The sequence below is a fragment of the Vanellus vanellus genome, assembly GCF_965231255.1.
Source record: "Vanellus vanellus genome assembly, contig: HAP1_SCAFFOLD_2309, whole genome shotgun sequence".
Taxonomy (NCBI): Eukaryota; Metazoa; Chordata; class Aves; order Charadriiformes; family Charadriidae; genus Vanellus; species Vanellus vanellus.
In genome coordinates this window covers 11-12,891 of record NW_028127151.1, presented here as the reverse complement: position 1 = coordinate 12,891, position 12,881 = coordinate 11, and the positions used below count along the sequence as shown (strand labels likewise).

Genomic DNA, 12,881 nt, shown 5'->3' with positions numbered 1-12,881 from the left:
GGTATGGAGGGGAGAGGGGACAAAGGAACATGGGGGGAGAGGGGATGTGGGGGGGGACAGGGGGGACAGGGGGGGACAGAGGGGACGGGGGGGACAGGGGGGACGTGGGACGCGGAGGGGACAGGGGACATGGGGGGGACAGGGGACAAGGAGGGGACAGGGGACACGGGGGGTGACAGGGGACACGGAGGGGACGGGGGCACTGCAGGGGATAAGGGGGTATGGAGGGGAGAGGGGACAAAGGGACATGGGGGGAGAGGGGATGTGGGGGGGACAGGGGGGGACAGGGGGACATGGGGGGACGCGGGGGGGGACGGGGGGGACACGGAAGGGGCCAGGGGGACACAGAAGGGACAGGGGACATGGGGGGGGACAGGGGACATGGAGGGGACGGGGCACTGCAGGGGATAAGGGGGTATGGAGGGGAGAGGGGACAAAGGGACATGGGGGGAGAGGGGATGTGGGGGGGACAGGGGGGGACAGGGGGACATGGGGGTCGCGGGGGGGGATGGGGGATGCAGGGGGGGACGGGGGACGCGGGGGGGACAGGGGACATGGAGGGGATAAGGGGGTATGGAGGGGAGAGGGGACAAAGGGACATGGGAGGATAGGGGACATGGGGGGACAGGGGGACATGGGGGGGCCAGGGGACATCAGGGGACATGGGGGCATAGGGGACATGGGGGGGGATAGGGGACGTGGGGCAACAGGGGACATGGGGACAGGGGGCAGCGTGACAGGGGACAGGGAGTGCTGGGAGGGGACACAGGACACGGGAGCTGGTGGCACTTGGGGACAACACACAGCGGTGGCGGAGGGGACGTGGGGACAGTGTGTGTGGGGGGGGTGACACGTGAATGTCCTGTCCTGCCCGGGGTGTCCTGGGGGTCCCCTCCTGTCCCTGGAGTGTCCCCTCGTGTCCTGGGGTGTCCCCTGGGGTGTCCCCTGGGGTGTCCCCTGGGGTGTCCCCGAGTGTCCCCTGGTGTCCCCTGGGCTCTGAGGTGACGTCCCCGGGCAGGAGGAGAAGGACAGTGAGGATGAGGAGGCGGAGGAGCCCGACAGCACCACGGAGACGCCCCCCAGGTAGGGCCACCCCCGGTCCCCTCTTGGGGACACCCCGCGGCGGGGGGGGACATGTCACCTCCCCCCCGAACCCGGGGCCACCCTTGGCGGGGCTGTCCTGCTGTCCCCAGGGTGTCCCTGTGTCACCAGAGGGGGTCCCGGTGTCCCCAGGGTGTCCCCAGGGTGTCCCAGTGTCCCCAGGGTGTCCCTGTGTCACCAGAGGGGGTTCTGGTGTCCCCAGGGTGTCCCCAGGTGTCACTAGAGGGGGTCCCGGTGTCCCCAGGGTGTCCCCAGGGTGTCCCAGTGTCCCCAGGGGGTCCCTGTGTCACCAGAGGGGGTCCCGGTGTCCCCAGGGTGTCCCCAGGGTGTCCCAGTGTCCCCAGGGTGTCCCTGTGTCACCAGAGGGGGTCCCGGTGTCCCCAGGGTGTCCTCAGGGTGTACCTGTGCCACTAGAGGGGGTTCTGGTGTCCCCAGGGTGTCCCCAGGGTGTCCCAGTGTCACTGGGGAGGTCTTGGTGTCCCCAGGGTGTCCCCAGGGTGTCCCTGTGTCACCAGAGGGGGTCTCGGTGTCCCCAGGGTGTCCCCAGGGTGTCCCTGTGTCATTGGGGACCTCTTGGTGTCCCCAGGGTGTCCCCATGTCACCAGAGGGGGTTCTGGTGTCCCCAGGGTGTCCCCAGGGTGTCCCCATGTCACCAGAGGGGGTTCTGGTGTCCCCAGGGTGTCCCCAGGGTGTCCCCAGGGTGTCCCCCTGTCACCAGAGGGGGTCCTGGTGTCCCCAGGGGGTCCCCGGTGTCACCGGCATGTCCCCAGAGCCCTGGGGTGGCCCTGGGGAGTCCCCCCCATCTCCACACACCGCCGGGGGGACGTGACCATCCCCCCCCTCCCGGGGGACCCCGCTTGGGGGGACACCGTGACCCCCTGTCCCCCCCCGTGACCCCCCCTGTCCCCCCTCGTGACCCCCTGTCCCCCCCCGTGACCCCCTGTCCCCCCCCAGCAACCCCGACCAGAAATCCCACCAGATCATCAAGTTCGGGACCAACATCGACCTCTCGGATGCCAAGAGGTGAGGGGGCACCCATGGGTGCTGGGGGGCACCCGGGGGGGGCTGGGGGGCACGTGGGGGGCACCCATGGGTGCTGGGGGGGCACCTGGGCACGTGGGGGCACCCATAGGTGCTGGGGGGCACCCGGGGGGGGCTGGGGGGCACGTGGGGGGCACCCATGGGTGCTGGGGGGGCACCTGGGCACGTGGGGGCACCCATAGGTGCTGGGGGGCACCCGGGGGGGGCTGGGGGGCACGTGGGGGGCACCCAAACGGCTGGGGGGCACTTGGGGGGCACCCATGGGTGCTGGGGGGCACCGGGGGGGGGCTGGGGGGCACGTGGGGGGCACCCAAACGGCTGGGGGGCACTTGGGGGGCACCCATGGGTGCTGGGGGGCACCGGGGGGGGGCTGGGGGGCACGTGGGGGGCACCCAAAAGGCTGGGGGCACCCATGGGTGCTGGGGGGGCACCTGGGCACGTGGGGGCACCCATAGGTGCTGGGGGGCACCCGGGGGGGGGCTGGGGGGCACGTGGGGGGCACTCATGGGTGCTGGGGGGCACCCGGGGGGGCACCCGGGGGGGGCACCTGGGGGGCTCAGGGGCACACGGGGGGGGCTGGGCTGGGGGTCAGGGGCACCCGTGGGTGGCGGGGGGTGCCATGGGGCAGCAGGTGACATGTCCTGCGGGTGCCACGCCCCACGGGTGCCACGCCCCATAAGTGCCACGCCCCACAATGCCACACCCTGCCAACAGCGCACCCCACGGGTCCCCGTGGTTGACGCATCCCATGGGTGCCACGTCCCATGGGTGACATGTCCTATGGGTGCCACGCCCCATGGGTGCCCCACCCCACTGGTGCCACGCCCCATAAGTGCCACGCCCCGCAGTGCCACACCCCACCAAATATGTACCCCACGGGTCCCCATGGTTGACGCATCCCATGGGTGCCACGTCCCATGGGTGACATGTCCTATGGGTGCCACGTCCTATGGGTGCCCCGCCCCACAAGTGCCCTGCCCCATAAGTGCCACGCCCCGCAGTGCCACACCCCACCAACGATGTACCCCGTGGGTCCCCATGGTTGACGCATCCCATGGGTGCCACGTCCCATGGGTGCCACGTCCTATGGGTGCCACGCCCCATGGGTGCCACACCCCACTGGTGCCCCGCCCCATAAGTGCCACGCCCCATAATGCCACACCCTGCCAACAGTGCACCCCACGGGTCCCCGTGGTTGACGCATCCCATGGGTGCCACATCCCATGGGTGACATGTCCTATGGGTGCCACGCCCCATGGGTGCCACGCCCCATAATGCCACACCCCACCAACGATGTACCCCACGGGTCCCTGTGGTTGACGCATCCCATGGGTGCCACGTCCCATGGGTGCCACGTCCTATGGGTGCCACGCCCCATGGGTGCCACACCCCACTGGTGCCCCGCCCCATAAGTGCCACGCCCCATAATGCCACACCCTGCCAACAGTGCACCCCACGGGTCCCTGTGGTTGACGCATCCCATGGGTGCCACATCCCATGGGTGACATGTCCTATGGGTGCCACGCCCCATGGGTGCCACGCCCCATAATGCCACACCCCACCAACGATGTACCCCACGGGTCCCTGTGGTTGACGCATCCCATGGGTGCCACGTCCCATGGGTGCCACGTCCTATGGGTGCCCCACCCCACTGGTGCCCCACCCCACTGGTGCCCCGCCCCGCAAGTGCCCCGCCCCCCTGAGGCCCCGCCCACCCCTCCCCCCCGCAGGTGGAAGCCGCAGCTGCAGGAGCTGCTGAAGCTGCCGGCCTTCATGCGGGTCTCGTCCACGGGGAACATGCTGAGCCACGTGGGACACACCATCCTGGGCATGAACACCGTCCAGCTCTACATGAAGGTGCCGGGGAGCCGCACACCCGGTGAGCGGGGACGCGGGGACACCGCGGGGGACACCGCGGGGGGGACATCGCCGGGGACACCCCGCGGGACAACTCGGGTGGGTGGGGGGAGGTCCCACGCTGAGCCCACCCGTCGCGGCGTCACCCCCTTCCGGGGTCGCGTGGGGTCAATACAGGCGGTGGGAGGGGACACCGGGGACACCAGCAGGGTGACACGGGTGGGGACACCGGGGGTGACATCAGAGGGGACACTCACGTGGGTGGGGGGACACCCCACGCTGAGCCCACCCGTCGCGGCGTCACCCCCCTCCAGGGTTGCGTGGGGTCAATACAGGCGGTGGGAGGGGACACCGGGGACAGTGAGAGGGTGACATGGGTGACACTGTGGGGGTGACAGTTGGTGGGGACACTACAGGTGACACTGGCGTGGGTGGGGGGACACCCCACGCTGAGCCCACCCATCGCGGCGTCACCCCCCTCCAGGGTCGCATGGGGTCAATACAGGCGGTGGGAGGGGACACCGGGGACACCAGCAGGGTGACACGGGTGGGGACACCGGGGGTGACATCAGAGGGGACACTCACGTGGGTGTGGGAACATCCCACGCTGAGCCCACCCATCGCGGCGTCACCCCCCTCCAGGGTTGCGTGTGGCACACACAGGCGGTGGGAGGGGACACGTGGGACACTGGGAGGGTGACGTGGGTGACACCGTGGGGGTGACATCGCTGGGGACACCGTGGGGGACACCAGGGGGTGACGCTGAGGGTAGGACCAGGGACACACACATGGGGGGGGACACACGCCCCACGCTGAGCCCACCCATCGCGGTGTCACCACCCTGGAGGTTGCGTGGGGCGCACACAGGCGGTGGGAGGGGACATGGGTGACACTGGGTGGGGACAGTCACGTGGTTGGGGACACCCCACCCGTGGCGGTGTCACCCCGCTTTGCGTGGGGCGCAGACAGGCGGTGGGAAGGGAGAGGGGTGACGGAGGGGGGGGTGACGGTGACGGAGGGGGGGTGACGGTGACGGAGGGGGGGTGATGGTGACGGAGGGGGGGTGATGGTGACGGAGGGGGGTGACGGTGACGTGGGGGTGACGGTGACGTGGGGGTGACGCGGTCCCCACAGGCCACCAGGAGAACAACAACTTCTGCTCCGTCAACATCAACATCGGCCCCGGGGACTGCGAGTGGTTCGCGGTGCACGAGCACTACTGGGAGACCATCTCCGCCTTCTGCGACAAGTGAGGGCGTGGCCGGGGGGCGTGGCCGGGGAGGGGGCGTGGCCTGGGGTGAAGGGGCGGGGCTGGAGGGGGCAGGAGGTGGGGGGGGGGTGTGGCAGCGCTGCGGGGAGAGCAGCTCCGCCTTCTGCCGGCAGAGGGGGCGTGGCCAAGGGAAAGGGCGTGGTCAGCCCATGGGGCGTGGTCAGGGAGGTGGGGCGTGGCCGTGAAAGGGGTGTGGGTGCGAAAGGGGCGTGGCTAAGAGTGGGGCGGAGCCAGCTACAAGATCATCTCCCACCTTCTGCAGCTGGAGGGGGTGTGGCCGAAGGAAGGGGCGTGGTCAGGGAGAGGGTGTGGTCAGGAGGAGGGCGTGGCCGGGGAGGCGTGGACAAGAAAAGGGGTGGAGTGAGGGGGGATGAGCCAGCACTGCCTTCTGCTGCTGGAGGGGGGCGTGGCCAAGGGAAAGGGGCGGGGTCGAGCGAATGGGCGTGGTCGGGGACAGGCAGGGTCAAAGAAAGAGCCGGTGAGGGGGCGTGGCTAAGGCAACGCAGGGGCGGAGCTAATGGCCAGGCCGAGGGCGGGGCTTTGCAGAGGGGGCAGGAGGCTCAGCTGCACGGGGGGGCGTGGCCAGGCGCGGGGGGGGCGTGGCCAGCTGCCATGAGAGCAGGCAGGCACTGTGGCTGCAGGGGCGGGGCCAGGCGGGTGGGGTGGCGCCTGGGGGGCGTGGTCATGCATTGCGGGGGGGCGTGGTTATGCGAGGGGGCGTGGCTAAGCACGGTGGGGGCGTGGCCAGAGCGGGCAAAGGCAGCAGAGCCGGTGCTGCCATGGCTGGGGGGGGGGGGGGGGGGGGGGAAGAAGCAACGGGGGTGGGCGTGGCTTGGGGGTGGGCGGGGCATGTCGTGACCCCGCCCCCTCCCCCCCCCCTTCAGGCACGGCGTGGACTACCTGACGGGCTCGTGGTGGCCCATCCTGGAGGACCTGTACCGCTCCAACATCCCCGTGTACCGCTTCGTGCAGCGGCCCGGAGACCTGGTGTGGATCAACGCCGGCACCGTGCACTGGGTGCAGGCCACCGGCTGGTGCAACAACATCGCCTGGAACGTCGGGCCCCTCACCGGTGCGGGGGCGGGGGGGGACAGCGGGGGGCGGGGGGACACGGCGGGGGGCGGACATGGCAGGGATATGGCGGGGACACGGGGGGACGCAGCAGGGATGGGGGGGGAACAGGGCAGGGACATGGCAGGGGGACGTGGGGGGACACAGAGGGGGACGTGGTGGGGACACGGGGGGACAGCGGGGACACGGGGAGGGGTGGGGGGACACGGGGGGGTGGACATGGCAGGGATATGGCGGGGACATGGGGGGGGGACAGCAGGGATGGGGGGGGAACAGGGCAGGGACATGGCGGGGGGATGTGGTGGGGACATGGGGGGACAGCAGGGACACGGGGAGGGGTGGGGGGACACGGGGGGACAGGGGGGGACATGGCAGGGACATGGCGGGGACACGGGGGGACAGCAGGGATGGGGGGGACAGGGCAGGGACACAGAGGGGGACGTGGGGGGACACAGAGGGGGACGTGGTGGGGACCTGGGGGGGACGTGGGGGGACAGTGGGGACAAGGGGGGGACATGATGGGGACATGGGGACACAGCAGGGACCTGGGGGGGGGAGGGGACGGGACATGGTGGTGACACGGAGGGGACATGGGGGGGGGGGTCACAGCAGGGAGGGCGCGGTGGCCCTGATGTCCCCGTTGTCCCCGTGTGTGTGTGTGTGTGTCCCCTCCCCCCCCTCAGCCTACCAGTACCAGTTGGCACTGGAGCGCTACGAGTGGAACGAGGTGAAGAACGTGAAGTCCATCGTGCCCATGATCCACGTCTCCTGGAACGTGGCCCGCACCGTCAAGATCAGCGACCCCGACCTCTACAAGATGATCAAGTGAGCGCGGGGACGGGGACACAGCGGGGACGGGGACACAGCGGGGACGGGGACACAGCGGGGACGGGGACAGAGAGGGGACGGGGACACAGCGGGGACAGGGACACAGCGGGGACGGGGACAGAGAGGGGACGGGGACACAGTGGGGACGGGGACACAGCGGGGACGGGGACAGAGAGGGGACGGGGACACACTGGGGAAGGGGACACAGCGGGGACAGGGACACAGCGGGGACAGGGACAGAGAGGGGACGGGGACAGAGAGGGGACGGGGACACAGCGGGATGGGGACAGAGAGTGGACGGGGACACAGCAGGGACGGGGACACAGCGGGGACAGGGACACAGCGGGGACGGGGACACACTGGGGAAGGGGACACAGCGGGGACAGGGACACAGCGGGGACAGGGACAGAGAGGGGACGGGGACAGAGAGGGGACGGGGACACAGCGGGGACGGGGACACACTGGGGAAGGGGACACAGCGGGGACGGGGACACAGCGGGGACGGGGACAGAGAGGGGACGGGGACACAGCGGGGACAGGGACACACTGGGGAAGGGGACACAGCGGGGACGGGGACACAGCGGGATGGGGACAGAGAGGGGACGGGGACAGAGAGGGGACAGGGACACAGCGGGACAGGGACAGAGAGGGGACAGACAGAGAGGGGACGGGGACACAGCGGGGACAGGGACACAGCGGGGACGGGGACACAGCGGGATGGGGACACAGCGGGGACAGGGACAGAGAGGGGACAGACAGAGAGGGGACGGGGACACAGCGGGGACGGGGACACAGAGGGGAGGGGGACACAGCGGGGACGGGGACACACTGGGGAAGGGGAAACAGCGGGGACAGGGACACAGAGGGGACGGGGACACAGCGGGGACAGGGACACAGTGGGGAAACAGTGGGGACAGGGATGGGACCGGGATGGGGACAGGGACAGGGCCACATCAGGGTTAGGACAACCCTGGGGACAGGGATGGGACCATGCTGGGGCTGGTGCCACCTCAGACTGGGGCTGGTGCCACCTCAGGCTGGTGGTGATCCCACCTCAAGCTGGGGCTGGTGTCACCTCAGACTGGTGGTGATCCCACCTCAGACTGGGGCTGGTGCCACCTCAAGCTGGTGCTGATGCCACCTCAGACTGGGGCTGGTGTCACCTCAAGCTGGTGCTGATGCCACCTCAGACTGGGGCTGGTGCCACCTCAGACTGGGGCTGGTGCCACCTCAAGCTGGGGCTGGTGCCACCTCAGGCTGGTGGTGATCCCACCTCAACTGGGGCTGGTGCCACCTCAGGCTGGTGGTGATCCCACCTCAGACTGGGGCTGGTGCCACCTCAAGCTGGTGCTGATGCCACCTCAGGCTGGTGGTGATCCCACCTCAGATTGGGGCTGGTGCCACCTCAAGCTGGGGCTGGTGTCACCTCAAGCTGGGGCTGGTGCCACCTCAGGCTGGCGCTGGTGTCACCTCAGGCTGGTGGTGATCCCACCTCAGACTGGGGCTGGTGCCACCTCAAGCTGGTGGTGATCCCACCTCAGGCTGGGGCTGGTGCCACCTCAAGCTGGTGCTGATGCCACCTCAGACTGGGGCTGGTGCCACCTCAGGCGGGGGGTGACCCGGGTCCCTGCGGCGCCCCGTGCCGCTGCGGCGGGGCGGTGGCTGACGGGGGCGGGGGCGGTTGCAGGTACTGCCTGATGCAGTCCATCAAGCACTGCCAGGTGCAGCGGGAGAGCCTGGTGCGCGCCGGCAAGAAGATCGCCTACCAGGGGCGGGTGAAGGACGAGCCGGCCTACTACTGCAACGAGTGTGACGTGAGTGGGGCGGGGACGTCCCGGGGGGGGCCAGCACCGCCTCGGCCGGGCCTTGATGGCTTCTTGGCCACCGTCTTGGCGTGGCTTTGGCCACGGCCTTGGTGGGGTCTCGGCCAGGTCTTGGTCATGGTCTTGTCATGGGTTTGGTCGTGGGCTCGGTCATGGCCTTGGTATGGTCTTGGTGGCTTCTTGGCCACCGTCTTGGAGTGGTTTTGGCCACGGCCTTGGGGTGGGCTTGGTCATGGGTTTGGCGTGGGCTTGATGGCTTCTTGGCCATCATCTTGGCGTGGCTTTGGCCACAGCCTTGGGGTGGTCTCGACCAGGTCTTGGTCATGGTCTTGTCATGGGTTTGGTCATGGGCTCGGTCATGGCCTTGGTATGGTCTTGGTGGCTTCTTGGCCATCATGTTGGCATGGCTTTGGTCACAGCCTTGGCGTGGGCTTGGTCATGGGTTTGGTCATGGGTTTGGCGTGGGCTTGATGGCTTCTTGGCCACCGTCTTGGCGTGGCTTTGGCCACGGCCTTGGTGGGGTCTCAACCAGGTCTTGGTCATGGTCTTGTCATGGGTTTGGTCGTGGGCTCGGTCATGGCCTTGGTATGGTCTTGGTGGCTTCTTGGCCACCATCTTGGCGTGGTTTTGGCCACGGCCTTGGGGTGGGCTTGGCGTGGGCTGGGCCATGGCCTCAGCTTGGTCTTGGCCATGGGCTCAGTCATGGCCTTGGTATGGTCTTGATGGCTTCTTGGCCACCGTCTTGGCGTGGCTTTGGCCACGGCCTTGGTGGGGTCTCGACCAGGTCTTGGTCATGGTCTTGTCATGGGTTTGGTCATGGGCTCGGTCATGGCCTTGGTATGGTCTTGATGGCTTCTTGGCCACCGTCTTGGCGTGGCTTTGGCCACGGCCTTGGGGTGGGCTTGGCCATGGTCTTGACATGGTCCTGACATGGTCTTGGTGTGGTCTTGGCCATGGTCTTGACATAGTCTTGGTCATGGTCTTGGCATGGTCTTGATGTGGTCAACTCAATGATGCCATTGTTGATGTGGTGGAGACGCCATTGTTGATGTGGTGGAGATGCCACTGTTGACGTGGAGACGCCATTATTGATGTGGTGGAGACGCCATTGTCGATGTGGTGGAGACGCCATTGTCGATGTGGTGGAGATACCATTGTCGATGTGGTGGAGACGCCATTGTCGATGTGGTGGAGACGCCATTGTCGATGTGGTGGAGACGCCATTGTCGATGTGGTGGAGATACCATTGTCGATGTGGTGGAGACGCCATTGTCGATGTGGTGGAGACGCCATTGTCGATGTGGTGGAGACGCCATTGTCGATGTGGTGGAGATACCATTGTCGATGTGGTGGAGACGCCATTGTCGATGTGGTGGAGACACCGTTGTCGATGTGGTGGAGACGCCATTGTCGATGTGGTGGAGACACCGTTGTCGATGTGGTGGAGACGCCATTGTCGACGTGGTGGAGACGCCATTGCTGATGTGGTGGAGATGCCATTGTCGATGTGGTGGAGACGCCATTGTCGATGTGGTGGAGACGCCATTGTCGATGTGGTGGAGACGCCATTGTCGATGTGGTGGAGATGCCATTGTCGATGTGGTGGAGATACCATTGTCGATGTGGTGGAGATACCATTGTCGATGTGGTGGAGATACCATTGTCGATGTGGTGGAGACACCGTTGTCGATGTGGTGGAGACACCATTGTCGATGTGGTGGAGACGCCATTGTCGATGTGGTGGAGATGCCATTGCTGATGTGGTGGAGATGCCATTGTTGACGTGGTGTGGCCGCCGTCGTCCCCGCCACGGTGACACCCGGGTCCCCGCGGGGGCGGCTTCGGCAGGTGGAGGTCTTCAACATCCTGTTCGTGACCAGCGAGACGGGCGGGCGCAACACCTACCTGGTGCACTGCGAGGGCTGCGCCCGGCGCCGCAGCGGCGCTCTGCACGGCGTCGTCGTCCTCGAGCAGTACAAGACGGAGGAGCTCATGCAGATCTACGACGGCTTCACCCTGGTGAGGGGCCACCGCGGGGGACGGGGACGGGGGGGACGGGGGACACGCGCAGCCCCGGGGGGACGCCCGGCTGGGGAACAGCCAATAGGGCGGTGCCTCAGTGGGGGGAGAGCCAATGGGGGGATGTCTGTGGGGACGTCCGGCTTGGGGACACCTCCACATGGGGACACCCAACATGGGGACACCTCCACGTGGGGACACCTCTACATGGGGACACCTCCACATGGGGACATCTATGGGGACATCTCTACATGGGGACACCTCCACGTGGGGACACCTCCACGTGGGGACACCTCCACATGGGGACATCTATGGGGACACCTCCACGTGGGGACACCTCTACATGGGGACATCTATGGGGACACCTATGGGGACACCTCTACATGGGGACACCTCTACATGGGGACACCTCTACATGGGGACACCTCTACGTGGGGACATCTATGGGGACACCTCTACGTGGGGACACCTCTACATGGGGACACCTCCACATGGGGACATCTATGGGGACATCTCTACATGGGGACACCTCCACGTGGGGACACCTCTACATGGGGACACCTCCACATGGGGACATCTATGGGGACACCTCCACGTGGGGACACCTCTACATGGGGACATCTATGGGGACACCTATGGGGACACCTCTACATGGGGACACCTCTATGTGGGGTCACCTCTACATGGGGACATCTATGGGGACACCTCTACATGGGGACACCTCTATGTGGGGACACCTCTACATGGGGACATCTATGGGGACACCTCTACATGGGGACACCTCCACGTGGGGACACCACCACAGGGACACCCCACATGGGGACAACCGACATGGGGCCACCACTTGAGGACACCCCACGTAGGGACACCCCATAGGGACACCCCTCCTCCCCCCCACCATGTCCCCCCGGTGACCCCAGAGGGGGGTGCGGGGGGTGTCCCATGGGGGGGGAGGTGACACCCCCGGACACTGTCCCCCCCCTGACCCCCCCTCCCCCCCCCCCTTTGCAGGTGACGTCACCCAACTCCAGATGAGCCCCCGCCGGGCCCGGGGGGGTCCTGCGCCCCTCCCCCCCCCCCCCGAGGGACGGGGGGGGGACACGGGGGGGGGGGAGGGCCCCGCCCCGCCCCTCCCCCCCAACACTTTTTATTTATTCATGGAGAAATCGCCCCCAAAACCCCCCCCTCCCCCCCCCCCCCCCCCCCCCAACCAGCGCCCGGGGGGGGGCCCGGATGGACGCTGGGGGGGGGGGGGGGAGGGGGGAGAGGGGGGTTTTGGGTGGAAAAACCCCTTTTTTATACAAAAATACCGATTTATAGGAATTTTTAAAGCCCCCCTCCCCCCAATCACAGCCCCTCCCCCCCCCCCCCCCCGCTGGGCGATGGGGGAGGGGTCGTTCTGCCCCTCCCCCCCCCAAATCTGGGGGTCCCCCCGTGTGACTCGGGGGGGGGGGGAGGTGGGGGGGGGCCCACAAAAAATGGGGGGAGGGGGTGTCTCCTCTGCCCCTCCCCCCCCCTCAGCAACTCAAGGGGGGGGTCCTCCCCGCCCCTCCCCCCCCCCAGCATTAAGGGGGGCGCGGGGGGGGGGCACCTTTTTTGGGGGGGGGTGTCACCCCTTTGCCAAGATTCAACCAAAAACTCGCCCCTCCCCCCCCCAAACCAGCCGCCCCCCCCCAATACGGGTCCAGGCTGGGGGGAGGGGCCCGAGGGGGGGGGAGGGGCATTTCTGGGGGTGCCCCTCCCCCCCCCTCCCGGGGGTGCGTGTGGGGGGGGCTCAGGTCTCTAAGGGGGGGGGGACTCCCCCCTCCCCCAAACCATGGTGCAAAGGGGGGGGGGGGGCGCCCTGTGCCACCCCCTCCCCCAAAAAAGGG

General features: G+C 68.0%; 1 protein-coding gene across 1 annotated transcript; it reads left to right on the top strand.

Annotated features, from left to right (window-relative positions):
- Positions 1 to 1,018: 1,018 nt before the first annotated feature.
- LOC309685447 (lysine-specific demethylase 6B-like) lies at positions 1,019 to 12,077 on the top strand (the record flags this gene model as incomplete). The annotated part of the gene is made up of 9 exons (XM_082501213.1): positions 1,019 to 1,083; positions 2,056 to 2,124; positions 3,873 to 4,021; positions 5,134 to 5,248; positions 6,154 to 6,341; positions 7,024 to 7,165; positions 8,856 to 8,982; positions 10,840 to 11,010; positions 12,022 to 12,077. Coding segments are annotated over 9 exons (1,050 nt in total), but the record flags the coding sequence as incomplete, so codon positions are not given.
- Between the last annotated feature and the right edge of the window lie 804 nt (positions 12,078 to 12,881).